Here is a 14665-nt window from a genome sequence, read left to right on the forward strand (position 1 = left end):
TCATCATCTCCGATAGTACCCAATGAATTTTACTCTGCGAGTGTCGAGTAATTGTATGAAACGTGCTCGGCTCGTTAATTAGTTAAAGTGACCATCGCACCTTAACATTAGTTTTGAGTTGAGATAGCCAAATTGGGGTTCCTGACTTGCACTTACCGGTTAGGGCACTCACCACATCGAGAAATGCTTAAGCTTTAATTCGTAGATATTGAATATCAAACTTGCAGTTTTCAGATTCTAAGGGACTAATTCATTTGAATGCCCCCTTAGAATTTGTGACGTCAGCGGGGATCTAACGATTTTTAAATCTTATGCTAAGACCATCGGTAAAACGTGGTGGCATGCACTGCTTTGCGCGCTACATCTGCCGCACTTTAAGGATGCCAAATTATTGCTTCCAAATGACGCCATAGGAACAGCGGAGGCCCCAAAAGTGAACAAAAGTGAAAGTCTAATATCTTGAAAACTAGTGAATATTTTTCGGTGAAATTTGGTAGATATTCATTTTTGATATTTATGAACCGAGCGACATCACTTTTATGCCAATTCAATAACTTTTGCGAAGGTGGGAGCCGTGAGGGTCCTTTTAAAATCAGTATAAAGCCGAGTAATATTGACTACGAGTAATCGGTACTTGAGATCACCAGCTATCGATTATCCGTACTCGGTGTGTAAGACAAATCATGTTGAGCTTTGGAGGGCGTGTATTTCACATCCAAAGTCACTTTGGATAGCAAATTATACAAACAATGCACTTATCTATCAAATGGTTCGATATTCGATAACGCATACACAGTTTGACACAGGAATGACACGACATCACAGATGGCCGGGTGATACAAGTCCACTCTCGGTGGAGTCGTATGGTCGGCTTACCAGAGGCACTGGTTTGCTACTACAATTAGGTACCGCATGCTTTGTGACAATCCGAAGTTGGTTTCACAATGATGGATTTGACACTAGAGCTCATGTGTTAACTAAAAGCTGGTCTTGCCTTATGCTATCGAGTATGAATCGTTGTGCTTCTATAGAAGCACAACGCTTCATCGATCACTCGGTAAGCAAGCACGTTGCAATAAGCAGTTATGTGTGGTATAGGATGAAGCTAGCGCGCACAGCTGCAGGACTGAAAGGTAGGTACGTTTTTCCGATGAACAGTAGGATAAACGGATGTGTATGTGAGTGACTTACTCAAAACTAACAAATAATGTATATGCACTAAAAAATCATAGGCCCCTAAGCACACAATTACCTTTGCCTCGGTTTTACAAAAAACTGCATATAATAAAAGGCCTTCGATTTTCTGAGTGTTGAGTTTAGGGACTAGGGTAGAACGGCCTTTGCTCAGCATTTTTTCATTCACGGTTCAGTGATTCCCTTTTCATTTTAGGAGACAGTGCACACATTCAAACCCTGCAACTAAATATGCAACACGTTTAAATGCACACGGAATTCTTTCGGTTGAGCTCAGCTGGAATAAAAAAGACACCTGTAGGATACCTGCAGCTATCTTTTAAAAGAACCTCGTGTTTCAGTTTAGTGTCACCGGCAGAACTGTGCGGAAGTTTCCGGCGCCCTGTCGACCGGCATGGAGCGGGAAGTGCGGGCCCCGGGCCGACCAGACCGGGAGACGACGATGGCCTTGGTACGGCGGCGGCGGCGCGGCGGGCCGGCCCGAGCCCGCGGCGACCAGCCGCTCTATCACAAGATGGCGTCCGCCGAACGGCCGCGCTTCAAACGGCGTCTCTGGCCGACGGATCGGCCCTGCTGACCCGCCGGGTCGAGAGCAGCCCGGAGGTGCGTACGCAGAGAGGTACTGCCCCCGGTGGCACACACAGGTACTTCTTGATGATGATGATGACGATGGCGATTGTCTCGAAGACGCCGCGGGCGCTGCACGTCTGGACGCCCCCGGAGGTTACGTAACAGCGACACCGCGCGCTGCGCTTAGAACAGCGCATGTCGCGCGCGGCACGTCACCAACTGTCGTCCTTACCAGCGCAGCAGCGTATCGTGGCGACGACCACTCCCTGGAGCTCGCCTGAGCGCCTGGAGGAGGCCAAGAAACGCCACCGGTGCGCGCCATTTCCGGCAGAACGGACCGACACGTCCGGCGCTCACCCTAACGTCCCCCGACGAGCGCTGCGATGATGGCCGTGAGCAGCAGCACGGCCGACGGCCAGCCGCGCTCCGAGCCGTTACACAGGTCCGTATCGCAGTAGCAGGCGCCCAGCTCTGTACAGGTGCCGTAGTAGGAGTCGTAGCTGGTCACCGGCTTGCCGACCGGGTGGCACGTCCGCAGCACGTTCGTGTAGTCGTTCGGGTCGGTGATCTTGAGACACGTCTTGTTGCGCGTCGGCGGACAGTTCTGGATGAACTTGCGGTTCATGTCCTCGAAGTAGGGGTCGAACTCCTCGCAGGGCGGGAAGTTGTGCAGCGGGTCGCGCAGCCGGTCCACCGAGCGCTGGTAGCCGGGCACCTCGCGCTTGCTCTGGCACGTGTAGCACTGGAGGGCGCCGGCAGAGGCGGCCAGCGCCAGCACGGCCACCAGGGTGGGCAGCTCCATGTCTCGCGGCGGCTGCGGGCGGACTGGCGGACGCTGCCGCTGCCCGCCGCCCGCTGCACTGCGCGCCGCGGCAGCTCACCTCTCATGACGTCACCGCCGCTGCCGCCGCGCCGCGGTGTGTGCTCCGGTGTGTGACCTTGAATAGCGCAGCGCGGCGGCGGCCGTCACAGGTGCGGGTCCCCGCCGACCTGCGCCGCCGCCGTCACGGAAGGAACGCTCCAGAACGTGCACGCCGGTATGGATGTCTGAGAGTGATAAGGACCGTCACGAGCCGGCGCACCATACGAGAAGGGCTCGATAGTGGCCGAACATGCCGTCTGCGACTGTAGTCAACGGAACAGCCCGGATTCCAACGAATCTCTGACTCGCGTGCATACCTACCGAGTCGGGTGACATTGCTGGTTTGAATTCAACAAAGGAAGTGAGTCATTGAGGTGGCAGACAAAGCAGAGGCGTTCGATGTAGCTCTAGTGTGGACGACACTATGTAGGTGTAGGAACTTTCTGTTTCGAGATAAAACTAAAAGAAGCTCCACGGGCCTTCCGACCTACCACTTCACCCAATGCTAGCGGCCTTGATTTACCAGCCTATTAATTTAGACCGAAAGGATTACATAACACAGAAAAGAGGAAGGCACCAGAATGATCGTTCCTTGTTGTGACGCAATGGATTTTCTCAGTCGCTTTTGACGGATGCTATTAATCACTGCATGCGCAAAAGCATGAACATATAAACACAAACAGCGAGTGGGACGCTGTGACGCAATTGGCCTGGGCTATGGTATGTATGTGGCTACCCCCCCCCCCCCCGGGTAGGTATACAGTTGCCGTCGCGGTCCCTCACTCCCACCAGCCTTCAATAGACCGACGCACTGAGCGATGGAGGCCATTTCCATACAATAGCAATCCGTTGTCACACTTGGGCGGGAGGGCGTTGTTCCTGCTCCCTTGGCACCAGCGTCCGTCCAGACCGGTCAGCCGGATGGCCTTGGCTGCCCTCAGGATTCCATTGCAGCCGCGTCCGCGGCCCGCCCGCCGCCAGTCCCCGGCCGGGCGCGGGGTGGGGAGGGGTGCGGGGTGTTTGTGTGTTCTGCAGTGCGGCGCTGCACGCAGCGGGCGCCGCCATTCGTGTCGCCGGCAGCCAGCCAGCCGCATCTCCTGCGCGCCGCGGCCCGTGCGGTAGTGACCTCGCCGCCCCCTGGATCAGCAGCCAGTGCTTCCACGTGCAGCCATGCAGCTGGTCGCACTGCTCATCGTGCTGGGACTGGCGTCGTCCGCGCAGGCCATCCACTGCTACAAGTGCCAGAGCCCGCGGCCGATCGCCAACGTGTCTGCGATCGGCACCGCGCTCAGCCTGCTCATCAACGCGCCCTCCTGCACGCAGTTCGACGCCGGCAACCCCGACTGGAACAGAAAGTTCATCCAGGACTGTCCGGACGACGACGCCTGTCTGAAGGTCACCGATCCGAAAGACCCCTACAACGAGGCGCGCGGCTGCTTCCAGTTGGCCCGGGACGGCTGCGACGGCGGCACGTGCTTCTGCACTGAGGAGCTGTGTAACGGCTCGGAGCGCGGCTGGCCGTCGGCCGTGCTGCTGCTCTCGGCCGTCATCGCAGTGCTCGCAGGAGGACGCTAGACGTGCTGAACGTAGCGGAAGATGCTGAAACTCGACCTCACCTGGGCCGAGAAGTGAACGAAACCTTCTTTGGATGCGTCCAACGGCCTGCCACACTGCAGCTTCAAGTGCCTCTTTGTGTCTCTCATGTGCTGGAGCTGAACTACTTGATTGTGAGGTGTCAGTGTTGGGATATGTCGTTGCCCCGATCAAACGCTTTGATAATTGGTCTGAACCCTGAAGTGAGAACGTTCGGGAGGTGTAGCTGAATATGTAGATGTCGTTTTGAACAGGGACGGGTTGTTAGGCGTTTAAGTGCACGCGCTCATGTGAACGTACCGTCTGCTCAATGGCTTCTGTGAACCAATCTGCATGACTTCTCTAGCATATGCTGGACCATAGACAGGCTACTCCATATTGTATGATTATGCAATCGAATAACTAACCAGTAAAACGCCTTTTGGGCGAAGAACGAGCGAGCGAGATAGTGAGCCCTGCACGTGCGGAAGGGCGAGTGGGCACTTCCAACGGACTTGTGCAAAGCACCCTTCTAACCGGTCGCTAGTGGTGTGCCAAATTTGAACGCAATCGGTCCAGCCGTTCCTGAGATCTGAAAGCGGCATTCTGCACGTGCGCACGTGCAAACGGGGTCCAAACTGACTTTTGCACGGCACCCTACTAACCGGTCCCCAACCGTGTACCAAATTTGAGCGCAATCGGTCCAGCCGTTCTCGAGATCTGGAAGCGCCCCCTGCACGTGCGCACGTGCAGTAGCACCCTAACCGAAACACATGCGAATGCATTGCCTGGTGGGTGCCTACCTCTATGCCAAGTTTCAGCGAAATCGCCCCAGTAATTACCGAGTTATTGAAATGGGAACAAATTTGACACCTCTTATTGTTGTATTTTGCACGTGCACTGGGGGTCACTCACATAGATCAAGAGTATCCGACCTTTGGTAGAAGGGATGCAGCTACCCTATAAAAATTACCGCAAGATAATCGCTCAAGCCCCTGCTGAGATATGGGCCTCTCAAAATCACTACTTTTGCAAAACTGCTTGAACACCCTTGACTTTTCACGTGGCACGTGCCACGACGGTCACTGAGATGTATCAAAAGTAGTCAATTACGGGGTAGAAGGGATAGGGCTACCCAGCAAAAAAGACCGCAGGGCAATCGGTCCAGCGGTTGCTGAGATATAAGCCTCTCAAAAGCGTTACAGGCCGGGCCGGGCCGGGCCGGGCCGCTCATACTGAGATTTTTCCCTTATATTGAAAAGACTTCGCTTCGCTCGCTGCGCTCGCTCGCTCGTAATCATAGAAAGGTCAGATGCACTGAACGTGGGTTGACTGATGCCGGTTCCCCTCGAACAGTGAAATAATTACAAAAATAACCCTCAGGCCTCAACAGCACTAATGCACGCTGATTGAATAAAATACGCTGTCCTCTGTGATGGATTGCTAATGACATGATATTTCTGCCAATACACGGTAATTTTGAGCATATTGCGTGTAACATTCGTCGTAGCGTTAGCGTTCCAGCGAAACCTGTCTTTTCATGTGGGTTCCTAGGACTTCATTATTCAATAAATTCATCCATTCACCCTCTGCAATTTGGAATCCACGCCATTGCTATGGTTGTATTAGATGAGATCTATCCACCTCTTTTAGGCGCAACTTAGTGATATTTTTTGCAATATTTTATATTGCTGTGCACTAAGTATGTTTGGGATAAAACTTTTATCGTTTCTCAACTGCCGCGTACCGAATCGTTGGAAATTGATCAACTGAACCGTCATATAACCAAAGTTAGGTAATTTGCGGGCTATATTTGTATAGTTATTTTGGTGCATGAGGCTTATTGTGTAACAATAACGGTTCAACATGCCTCTGTCGAACAGCATGCCTCGCGCATAGCATCTATAACGTTCAGGATAGCGTGAATGGAATAGTTCTCGATGAGGTTGTCGAGTAAAAACAGCGCGATATAGCTGCAAACGGGTAGAATTGGCCTTGGAATCGAGCAATTTTGATCAAGGTTTTGATAGGAAGTCTCGAGGTTAAAACGGTTCAAACAACAATCCCAACAATCGTCGTTGAAAAGGAGCTGAGCAACTTTGCAAGGGTAGCAGGGGTGACACAACCCAAGAATCGCAAGATTACAAGAAACTGCTGAGAGCGATGCCAATCTCGTCTGTTTTGGCGACTGCCATAGACAAAGTTTGTTCAAATACGAATCAGTTGAAGCGAACAAAGGTGTTATTGCCATACAGCTAAACCGTGGAGACACAAAGAGAACGTTTAAAACGTTCTTATCGGGAAAGGGTCTTGCTTTATTTGTCAGGGAATCGTTAATCGAAAATTGGAAAAAGCATCATATCTTTGGACAAAACTCCAAGCCATGCGCCGCCTATTTATAATCGCATTAAGTGTCATTGGCTGCTGTCAAGCGCTGAAATGCTACAGTTGCATCGGCGCCAGGGACATCGAGGGCATTGATCTGCCCTCTGCGATGCTGAGCCTGATGAGTGGCCTGCCACCGTGCACACAATTCGACCCCGACAACCCGGACCCCTCCTTCATCCAGCTATGCCCCCTCCTGGTCGACAAGAGCTGCGTCAAGATCACTGACCCGAATGATGGGCGAAATCAGATCCGCAGCTGCTTTCCGCTGACGAAGCCAGACAACTGCAGTAAACCGTTCTGCTACTGTCCGACGGACCTGTGTAACGGCTCGGAGCGCGGCTGGCCGTCGGCCGTGCTGCTGCTCTCGGCCGTCATCGCAGCGCTTCTGGGAGCTCTCTGATGGCCAGTCAGCCTTACCTATCCTACCTGAGACAGAATGTCGCCGACGTTGTCGGCATACGCTAGGCTGGACGATGTGCTTATTGTCATCAATAGTTGATTTCATTAGTTATCAGTCAGCTGATCTAAGCTGTGAAAGTCGCTGGCTGATGGGAAATATAAGTTATATTTGGGTAGATGTGTACGTTTGCGCTTTGCGATGGCGTGTTATGATGTATTAGCTGTTGTAACTACCATTGTTTGTCCCAATATATGTGAAACACGCTGTTCATAACAATCGCATAAGCATAAGCAGTCATGATATGAGTCTGAGTTGTTATATTAATATAATTGTTCACAAATATTGTCTATGTGCTGCTGTCGTTTATAATCCATAGGAAAGCATTACAACTTTTTTTTTTAGTAATTTGTCCCGAGCCGTTTCCATTGTTGTTACCTCTGAATCGCACGTACTCGTAATGTCTTTTAATAAGCTAAGCGCGGCTCGACCGTCTGCTTTTTATTTCTTCGTTTGATTGAACGGAATACTGACAAATTAATCAAAAATATCATTTCGGTTATAGGTATCGCAGAAAATTAAGCACCTACCTAGGTAGCAAAAAATGTTAAGTTTAAGAGTATGCTTAAATCGATTAAGTAAAAATGTTGAGTGTGAGCATGCCTCCAAAGGAAGCACCAGTTTTTCCATTCAGAGTCCATGATCTCTAAAAAGCTACGGTCTACTGGCACAACCAGCTCGGTTAATGACCTAGGTGGTGCTAGTTGCAAGCGCAGCAACCATGCCTGCACGACCACAGAGCATATGCCCAGTCTGCTGCTGAGAGCTGGAGCTCAAGTTCAGCGTATCGCAGACAGATGGCAGCAGAAACCGTCCTCAGAGTCCTTGGTCAGGCGTGCTCGCTTCACAGTACTCTTCTCACTGACCCTCACCCTTTCGCCCGCCGGCTGCCACCTGGCTCATTAGAGTAGCACGAACCAAAACACATTGAACTCTCCAGCCTCAATAGATCGGCCAGGAGAGCTTTGGACCGAAATCGACCAGCGCGATGGGGAAAACCTTGCGGACCCGGTTCACCCCGATTCGGCACCTGCTGCTGGCGTCCAGGCTCCAGCGGACGTGCATGCCATGCGGTAACTGATACTGATCACATTGCTGGTCAGATGAAATCATTGTGAACGGGGAACTTCGTGTAAAACTGTTTGGGCACGTCATCTGCTCTCGCAATGTCCGCTGTTCCACCGCCCGCTTCGGTGGGATTCTTAGTGGAGGCTATGCGGTACAGCCTAACTTCAGGCGTTCACCACTAGCGCCATCTATTGTAAATGCGCATAGCTATGAACCACGACCAAAATACCCGCGAGTTAGGCCAGGAATCCAGCTTAACGTTCTGCAGCAATTTTTAAACAACGTCTTAAAATTCATGACACGTGGAAGAGACGTGGCCGTGGAAAAATGTGTGAAAATGACAACTAAATAAATACCCGCGTGAGTCATTACGGATTCCAGCAATAAGCAGAGAAGGTGGGGTATCTTTGGGGGGCGGGGTCTGCGCCGTACCTGTACTGAGCACGGTGCATTCTTAAGAATAAATTCAGCTCAATGAACATGTTGATGGTGTATGCTGTCACGAAGATCATCTGATCTGTTATATGCACTTAGGAGGTAAACATAGATAATACCTATATGCGCAGTTGATGCAATATACCTAAATAGACGACGCAGGCTGAAAGCATAGCAAGATACCTGAACTTCTTATGTCGATAAAAATCGCAAGAACTTGATAGGTTGAGTGCTGCTGAAACAATGGTCGCCCTCGCCAGTAAACCGTGACTCTGGGAAATTGAAAATTAAGATTTCTGATTTCGCTCAGCGCTGCATCTGACTCACCAGCACGTATTTTGCATTGTTTAGAATTGTCAAAAGAAAACAGGAGACACGACATGTTTCCACAAATCACGGAGCGGCACGAGCATTGTGTTGCTGCACGCGCCGGCGGGCACGGCCGGAACAGCAGGTGACGCCTGACATTCGCCGCGCCGGCACCCCAGCCCGGTCCCCGTCCCAGCAGAGGCGGATCCAGGGAGCCTGGAGGGGGATTCGTCAGGGGGTAGGTACCGAATTCCCAAACGCACAGGTGATAAAGTCAGATGCGATGACTTGTCTGTCGAGAGGATTAAGCGTAATAAAAGGTGATGGCGGTGGGTGGAACGGAGCACCTGCCTACGACTGGACGCTCTGAAGTGCCCCGCGGGTGCCTATGTCTACCAGAGGAGTCCACTGTTGTCTCTCAGTCGCTCCGTTGTCCGCTGGAGGGGGCCCGGTCGGTGGCGCTCGGTGGGCTGGACTGGCACACCGCCGCGCCGCCGACGGGGGCGGCTGACGTCAGCTGCAGCCGCGGGCGCGGTCGGCGGTCTGCGCCGCTCGGTCCCGGCGCCGGCGTCCCCGCCCTGCAGACGGCTCTGACAGCCACCGCCGGCAGCACGCGTCTCCGAGCTCCCCACCCCGCCACCGATATGAAGCTGGCTGTGCTCCTCGCTGTGGTGTGCCTGGCGGCTTCCAGCCAGGCACTCAAGTGCTACACCTGCAAGTCGACCAGAGACATTCCTGGAGTGTCTCTTGGCGCGGCGCTGAGCATGCTCACCTCGGCCCCGCCCTGCACGGAGTTCGACGCCGGCAGCCCCGACGACAAAAAGTTCCTGAAGGAGTGCACGGTGGTGGCCGACAAGTCCTGCATGAAGATCACCGACCCCAAGGACAGCGCCAACGAGATTCGCGGCTGTTACCCTAAGAAGAAAAACGAGTGCAAGGACAACAGCTGCTACTGCGACACGGACATGTGTAACGGCTCGGAGCGCGGCTGGCCGTCGGCCGTGCTGCTGCTCTCGGCCATCATCGCAGCGCTCCTGGGAGGACGCTAGACGATCGAGTTGCCTCTCAATGCCGTCCCAGTCAGTCAAAATATCAGCCCAACTGAAAACCTTAAGGGCTGATGCCACTGAGTAAGTAAATGGCGAGTCCGTCTACCTCCGAGGGACGGCTGAAGGTGCATGTCAATGTGTAGCGCCCGAAAGGCCAGCCATTTGGATGCAATTCCTTCGAGCGAATTCGTGTGAAAGAGGTGGCAGAAAGCAGTGTCCACAGGCAGCGTCGGTGAGAGGCGGGAGTGTTTCATGTGCTTGCAGTTCGTATATCGACTTAAAGGCTCACAATCGAGAGTGACGCGAGCTTTTGTGGTGTTCACGCGGTTTGTGCTTCGTGCGTGGCTTTTCACACCGTGTTCCAAATGCTTTAAAGTGTCGAATGTGATTTGTGAAGATGGTGGCGCATGCTAATCGGGTTCGTAGTCAATCAGTGTCAATTTTCACAAGTTTTTGGCGAGGTCTGAACGATTGTGCACTGCGTCAGCGTAACGTTCAGAGTAACGGAACGTAAGAATAAAATATATAGCACGGTCTGTCACAAATACGGCTCCTAAATAAATAACTAGACATAAACTGGTACGATTCTGCTAATTGTATTGTAAAATCCCTCTGGTTACCAAGGTTAAATATTGTTTAACCTTCTCCAGCTCGGTACGTGCCAGGTATTTTGGGTATACGGGGTATACATTTAGCGTATATTCAATATTGGTATATTTACGTTTGCGCGCAATTATAAATACGGACAACCCAGATGCGAAAGATGCGACTTTGTGATTACCTACTGCACAAATACACAACTTTTATTATTGCTGAAAGTAAACGGTTATGCACTGCGCATCAGCACTGACAATACTACAAAAGTGGTCAGACCAAAGCTTTCTGGCACTAAATATCCATGGTTGCGGGAGCTTCATCTCTCCCCTTACCTATCTAGTAAGCTTTAATCACTAAACCCGGACTGAGTTGAAAATCATTAACATCAAAGACTTTCTGGCAATCGTCTTATAAATGCCATCTGGTGGCGTCTTTCCGAACCCTGCTGGGCCTCGGCCTATTCCGACAGAGGTGTCCGGCCCCGGCCCCCGGCTGGCACGGCTCCAGGGCACGCGTCCAACCGACACTGGCCGGCCGGCCGGACCTTTCTTTCCCCCGGGTGGGGGAAGGGGGGAGGGTGAATGCCTGCGGGTACCGCGTCACTGCCTCACCTATAAGTCCACTCACCCGCATGGTCGCTTGGAGCAGCGTAAGAGTTCTGGTAAGCACCTGATGCACGGGATATGCAAGACATAACCATATATGTAGACAAGGCACCAACAACTGGCTGGTCAATACTCTGAGCGGAGCTCATCACGAAAAGGTTTACTGTCGATCCGACAGCTTTGTTCTTCGGCGCCTTCAAGTCAAAGATCGCCATTCGTCAGCCAGCCACTCCTCGGCTTTCATAGTTGTGATGTAAACTGAACGCGTCAGATCCGAACACTAACGTGCCTCACCGTCAGTGTTCTCAGTTCCTGAATGAGTCGCTCCCCTCAGCTGCCCCTGGATGTGCCGCACAGACAGATGTGTTCGGTCGGCGGCTCGGCGCACTGCTCCCGCTGCTGCCCATGAATGTGCCGCACGGGCCGCAGAGATAGTTCGACGGTCCGCACACCACTCCCCCGCTGCGCTCTGGCTCCCGGACCGAATTTGGCCGACCCCGTGGCTGGCTCGGGACGCTGATGTCACCCCGGTGACGTGGTCAGGTGAGGCTCCCCCGACAGCGGCCGGGTCGCCCACGTCTCAATGCCAAATGACAGAGGAGCTGATCACATCACCGCCGGCTAGATAGACACTTCCCGAACCTTTGCGGTTGAAACGGGTTTGTTTGCAGACGCTTAGTGTAGTCCTGCGCTGAGTCCCGCAGTAGCACCATTGCCCTTGGCCTTGCCTATATTACAGGCAAGGCCAAGGGCACAATATTGTATATTGTGCAGGGAGATTGAGAACGTGAATTTCAGAAAAAAGAAATTTACCTAAGAGAATCGATGTATTAACCCTCGCCCGTAAACGGCGATCTGCCACCTTCGCCCATGCAGGGGGGGGGGGTGCGACCCCCCCCCTTGGCGTTTGAAAACGGAGCGTCGTAGAGCTTAGCGGAAAAGACCAACGGATTGCTCTCGCCGAGATCTCGCGATTGGTGGTATAATTTTTGGTCCTAGGTCAACATTTGACCTACTTTTGACCGGTCAAATGTCAAATTTTCGGAAAAAATAGACTTTTTCAACTTTCCGCGGCGATTGCGGCAAAACGGTGGGAGATATCGACTTGAAACCTTCACTATCGTATTCCTTGATCAATTCTCTATCGTTTGGTATGTATTTCGTTTACCTAGCTCTAAAAATGGCGCGTTGGGAGCGCCGGAAGTCGGCAAGGTCACAGTCGGCGGCAGAAATTCGAAAAATCAAAATTTAAATTTTTGAAATCTGATTGTATTTTTGGATTTGGGAGGTCCATTTGCTCCCTATAGAAGCTAATATTGCTGCATATTCCCATTGAGGTGACAAGAATTAGCAAAATAGTGGTTCGGGCGCTTTTCAAAAATAATACCGGACGCTGTTCCTCTTGTGACGTCATAGCTCCGTGACCTGACCTGACCCGGTCAAGTTTCTTATACCATATGATAGCCAATACTTGCCCCAACATGCATGGGAAGTTTCATCACGATCCATCAACCGATGTCCGTACCACCGGCAGGAAACCTCAGGCGTTGGCACTCAGTTTGTGAAAATCCGGCCGGAGGCTGTTCCCTTTGTGACGTCATAACTCCGTGACCTGACATGACCCGATCAAATTTTTTTATCAAAAGATGCGCAAGGTTTGCCCCATAAGGTACCCAAAATTTGGCGGCGCTGCGCGCCGCCGTTTTTGCACTATTTCCGAAAAGCCTCAGGGGGGGGTTGCACCAACCCCCCCCCCCTACATGGGCGAGGGTTAAAACATGCCGTTTTAAATCAGTTATCATTTCTTAACGAAAGACGCTACCAAAGTCACCGTCTGGCGTCTGCCACCGTCTGCAGTCTGTCAGTAGCCACCATTGTGCTCGCGCGCCACCAATTCACAGACACTTCAGCGTGCCGGATCGCCCAGCCAGACCTCGACACGGTCGGAGTTCCCTGGGCGGGCGCGTCTGAGCGCTTCCCACACGGCTGATCACCTGGGGCCTGGCTGTGAAGCCGCCGACCGGGCCAAGGTGACCGGTCGGGTGGGCGGAAGAGCGTGCTGTGAACGAGCGGACTCTGCAGCCGGTGAAGAAATGGCATTCATGACCGGAGAGATAGATATGTCACGGTGAGACGTGACTGGAAGTGGCATTGTGATATCCAGGGCATTGACGTTGTGATATATAAAACCCAAAACCCACACAATTACAAAGGCTAATAATAATTCAGTCCGTCATCTTTAGAATGTAGGTATTTGGATCTTTCCTTTGTTAGCCCGGGGGCGATTGGTGAGCTGTTAATTCCATCGTTCTCCTCTCCTGGTGGAGCGAAGGACAACGTTTCTGCACATCATCTCTAAATAGTTCAATAATAATAATAATAATAATGTTTATTGCATACCGAAGTCGGTACATATAATACACAAACCGCACACATACATTACACATCATTCATCAATATACACAAAAAATAACTAATGCAAAACAGCAAGACTTCAATTTAGACTTCTTATTTCTTAGACAATTTAGACTTTCTTTATTTCTTCCACATCGGTCCAAGTCCCATTTCATACAACTCCTTTCTTGTTGCGTCCAGCGTGCACTTCCATGCAAACAGGAAACAGCTCCCACTCTTCTCATTCTTAAAAACGATATTTTGCGGCCGCCGGCCACAAAGCATTGCAACAGATCTTTTATACGCATTTGCTTGCAGCCAGTACCTAGTTCTGGATTCTCTCTGCTGTCGCTGCTCGGCGTTGTTTTGCTGGGGCCCGGCCCGGGTGAACCGAGCCGTCGCTGCGTGCGTGTGTTGTCGCTCCCACCCCTAATCCAAGGCCGTCTCGTGCCTACTCCGTCCGTTCGCTCGCGGCTCTTCGGTGGCTCTGATGGCGCCGGCCGCCGTCCCGGGGCGGCGGCTGTTTACAAGATCGCCCGGGGCGCTGGCCGGGTCAGATGAAGGTCAGATGGAGGCGGTATTGTGCCGGCCGACCCGCGCGCCGGACGGACCCACACACGCGACGCTGTCCGAAATTGCGGCGGCCGCCGACAGGCCGGCACGCTGGGGCTGAGGGCGGCACGAGGAGGGCGGGACAGCTCACGATTTGACCCGAGTGACTGACGGGTTGACAGAAGGGATCGATATACCCATGTACTTACCGGGCTGTGGGTGGGAGTAGTAGATGTGTTTGTGTGTTGGTGTTTGCCTGTGTTTGTCTTTCTTTACAAAAAAGAAAATTGATAATACAGAAGAAGCGTCAAACTGTACCTTCACCGAGGTCGGTGTTCGGCATCACCATTGATCATCGAAACGGAAAATCAAGGAAAACAATTAAATTAAAGTCGGATAGAATAATGAATAAAGGTCATTTTCATACTGAGTAGGTAGTTTGGAAAGCCCCGGGCCCGGCCTCTGTAGTAGTGACTCCTATATATGCAATGCCAAGCGCCCAGTGGTTTAGTGGACACTAGCCCCCAACAAGTCGAATAACACATAATATTACGCGGTGGAAGTCGTTACGATCGTACTGCTGCCTCACGCCTTGTCCAGTCTGCCAGTCTGG

At 52.1% G+C, this 14665-nt stretch overlaps 3 protein-coding genes across 4 annotated transcripts; 2 read left to right on the forward strand and 1 right to left on the reverse strand.

Moving 5' to 3' along the window:
- Positions 1-2122: 2122 nt before the first annotated feature.
- On the reverse strand, positions 2123-2566 carry LOC122378113. Its single transcript, XM_043358789.1, has one exon. The coding sequence runs from the start codon at positions 2564-2566 to the stop codon at positions 2123-2125; it is 444 nt and encodes a 147-aa protein (XP_043214724.1).
- A 1039-nt stretch (positions 2567-3605) lies between these two features.
- On the forward strand, positions 3606-5684 carry LOC122378154. Of its 2 annotated transcripts, none has more exons than XM_043358883.1 (2): positions 3606-4625; positions 5496-5684. In XM_043358883.1, the coding sequence occupies exon 1, from the start codon at positions 3797-3799 to the stop codon at positions 4199-4201; it is 405 nt and encodes a 134-aa protein (XP_043214818.1). In that variant the 5' UTR covers positions 3606-3796; the 3' UTR covers positions 4202-4625; positions 5496-5684. The 2 variants fall into 2 exon arrangements, with proteins under 2 accessions (XP_043214818.1, XP_043214817.1); XM_043358882.1 differs by having other exon boundaries at positions 3606-4622; positions 5493-5684.
- A 3494-nt stretch (positions 5685-9178) lies between these two features.
- On the forward strand, positions 9179-9904 carry LOC122378114. Its single transcript, XM_043358790.1, has 2 exons — positions 9179-9184; positions 9440-9904. Exons 1-2 carry the CDS (start codon positions 9179-9181, stop codon positions 9902-9904), a joined length of 471 nt encoding a protein of 156 aa, XP_043214725.1.
- Positions 9905-14665: the final 4761 nt, after the last annotated feature.

The sequence above is a fragment of the Amphibalanus amphitrite genome, unplaced genomic scaffold (genome assembly GCF_019059575.1).
Source record: "Amphibalanus amphitrite isolate SeventyFive unplaced genomic scaffold, NRLGWU_Aamphi_draft 000055F_arrow, whole genome shotgun sequence".
NCBI classification, from domain to species: domain Eukaryota; kingdom Metazoa; phylum Arthropoda; class Thecostraca; order Balanomorpha; family Balanidae; genus Amphibalanus; species Amphibalanus amphitrite.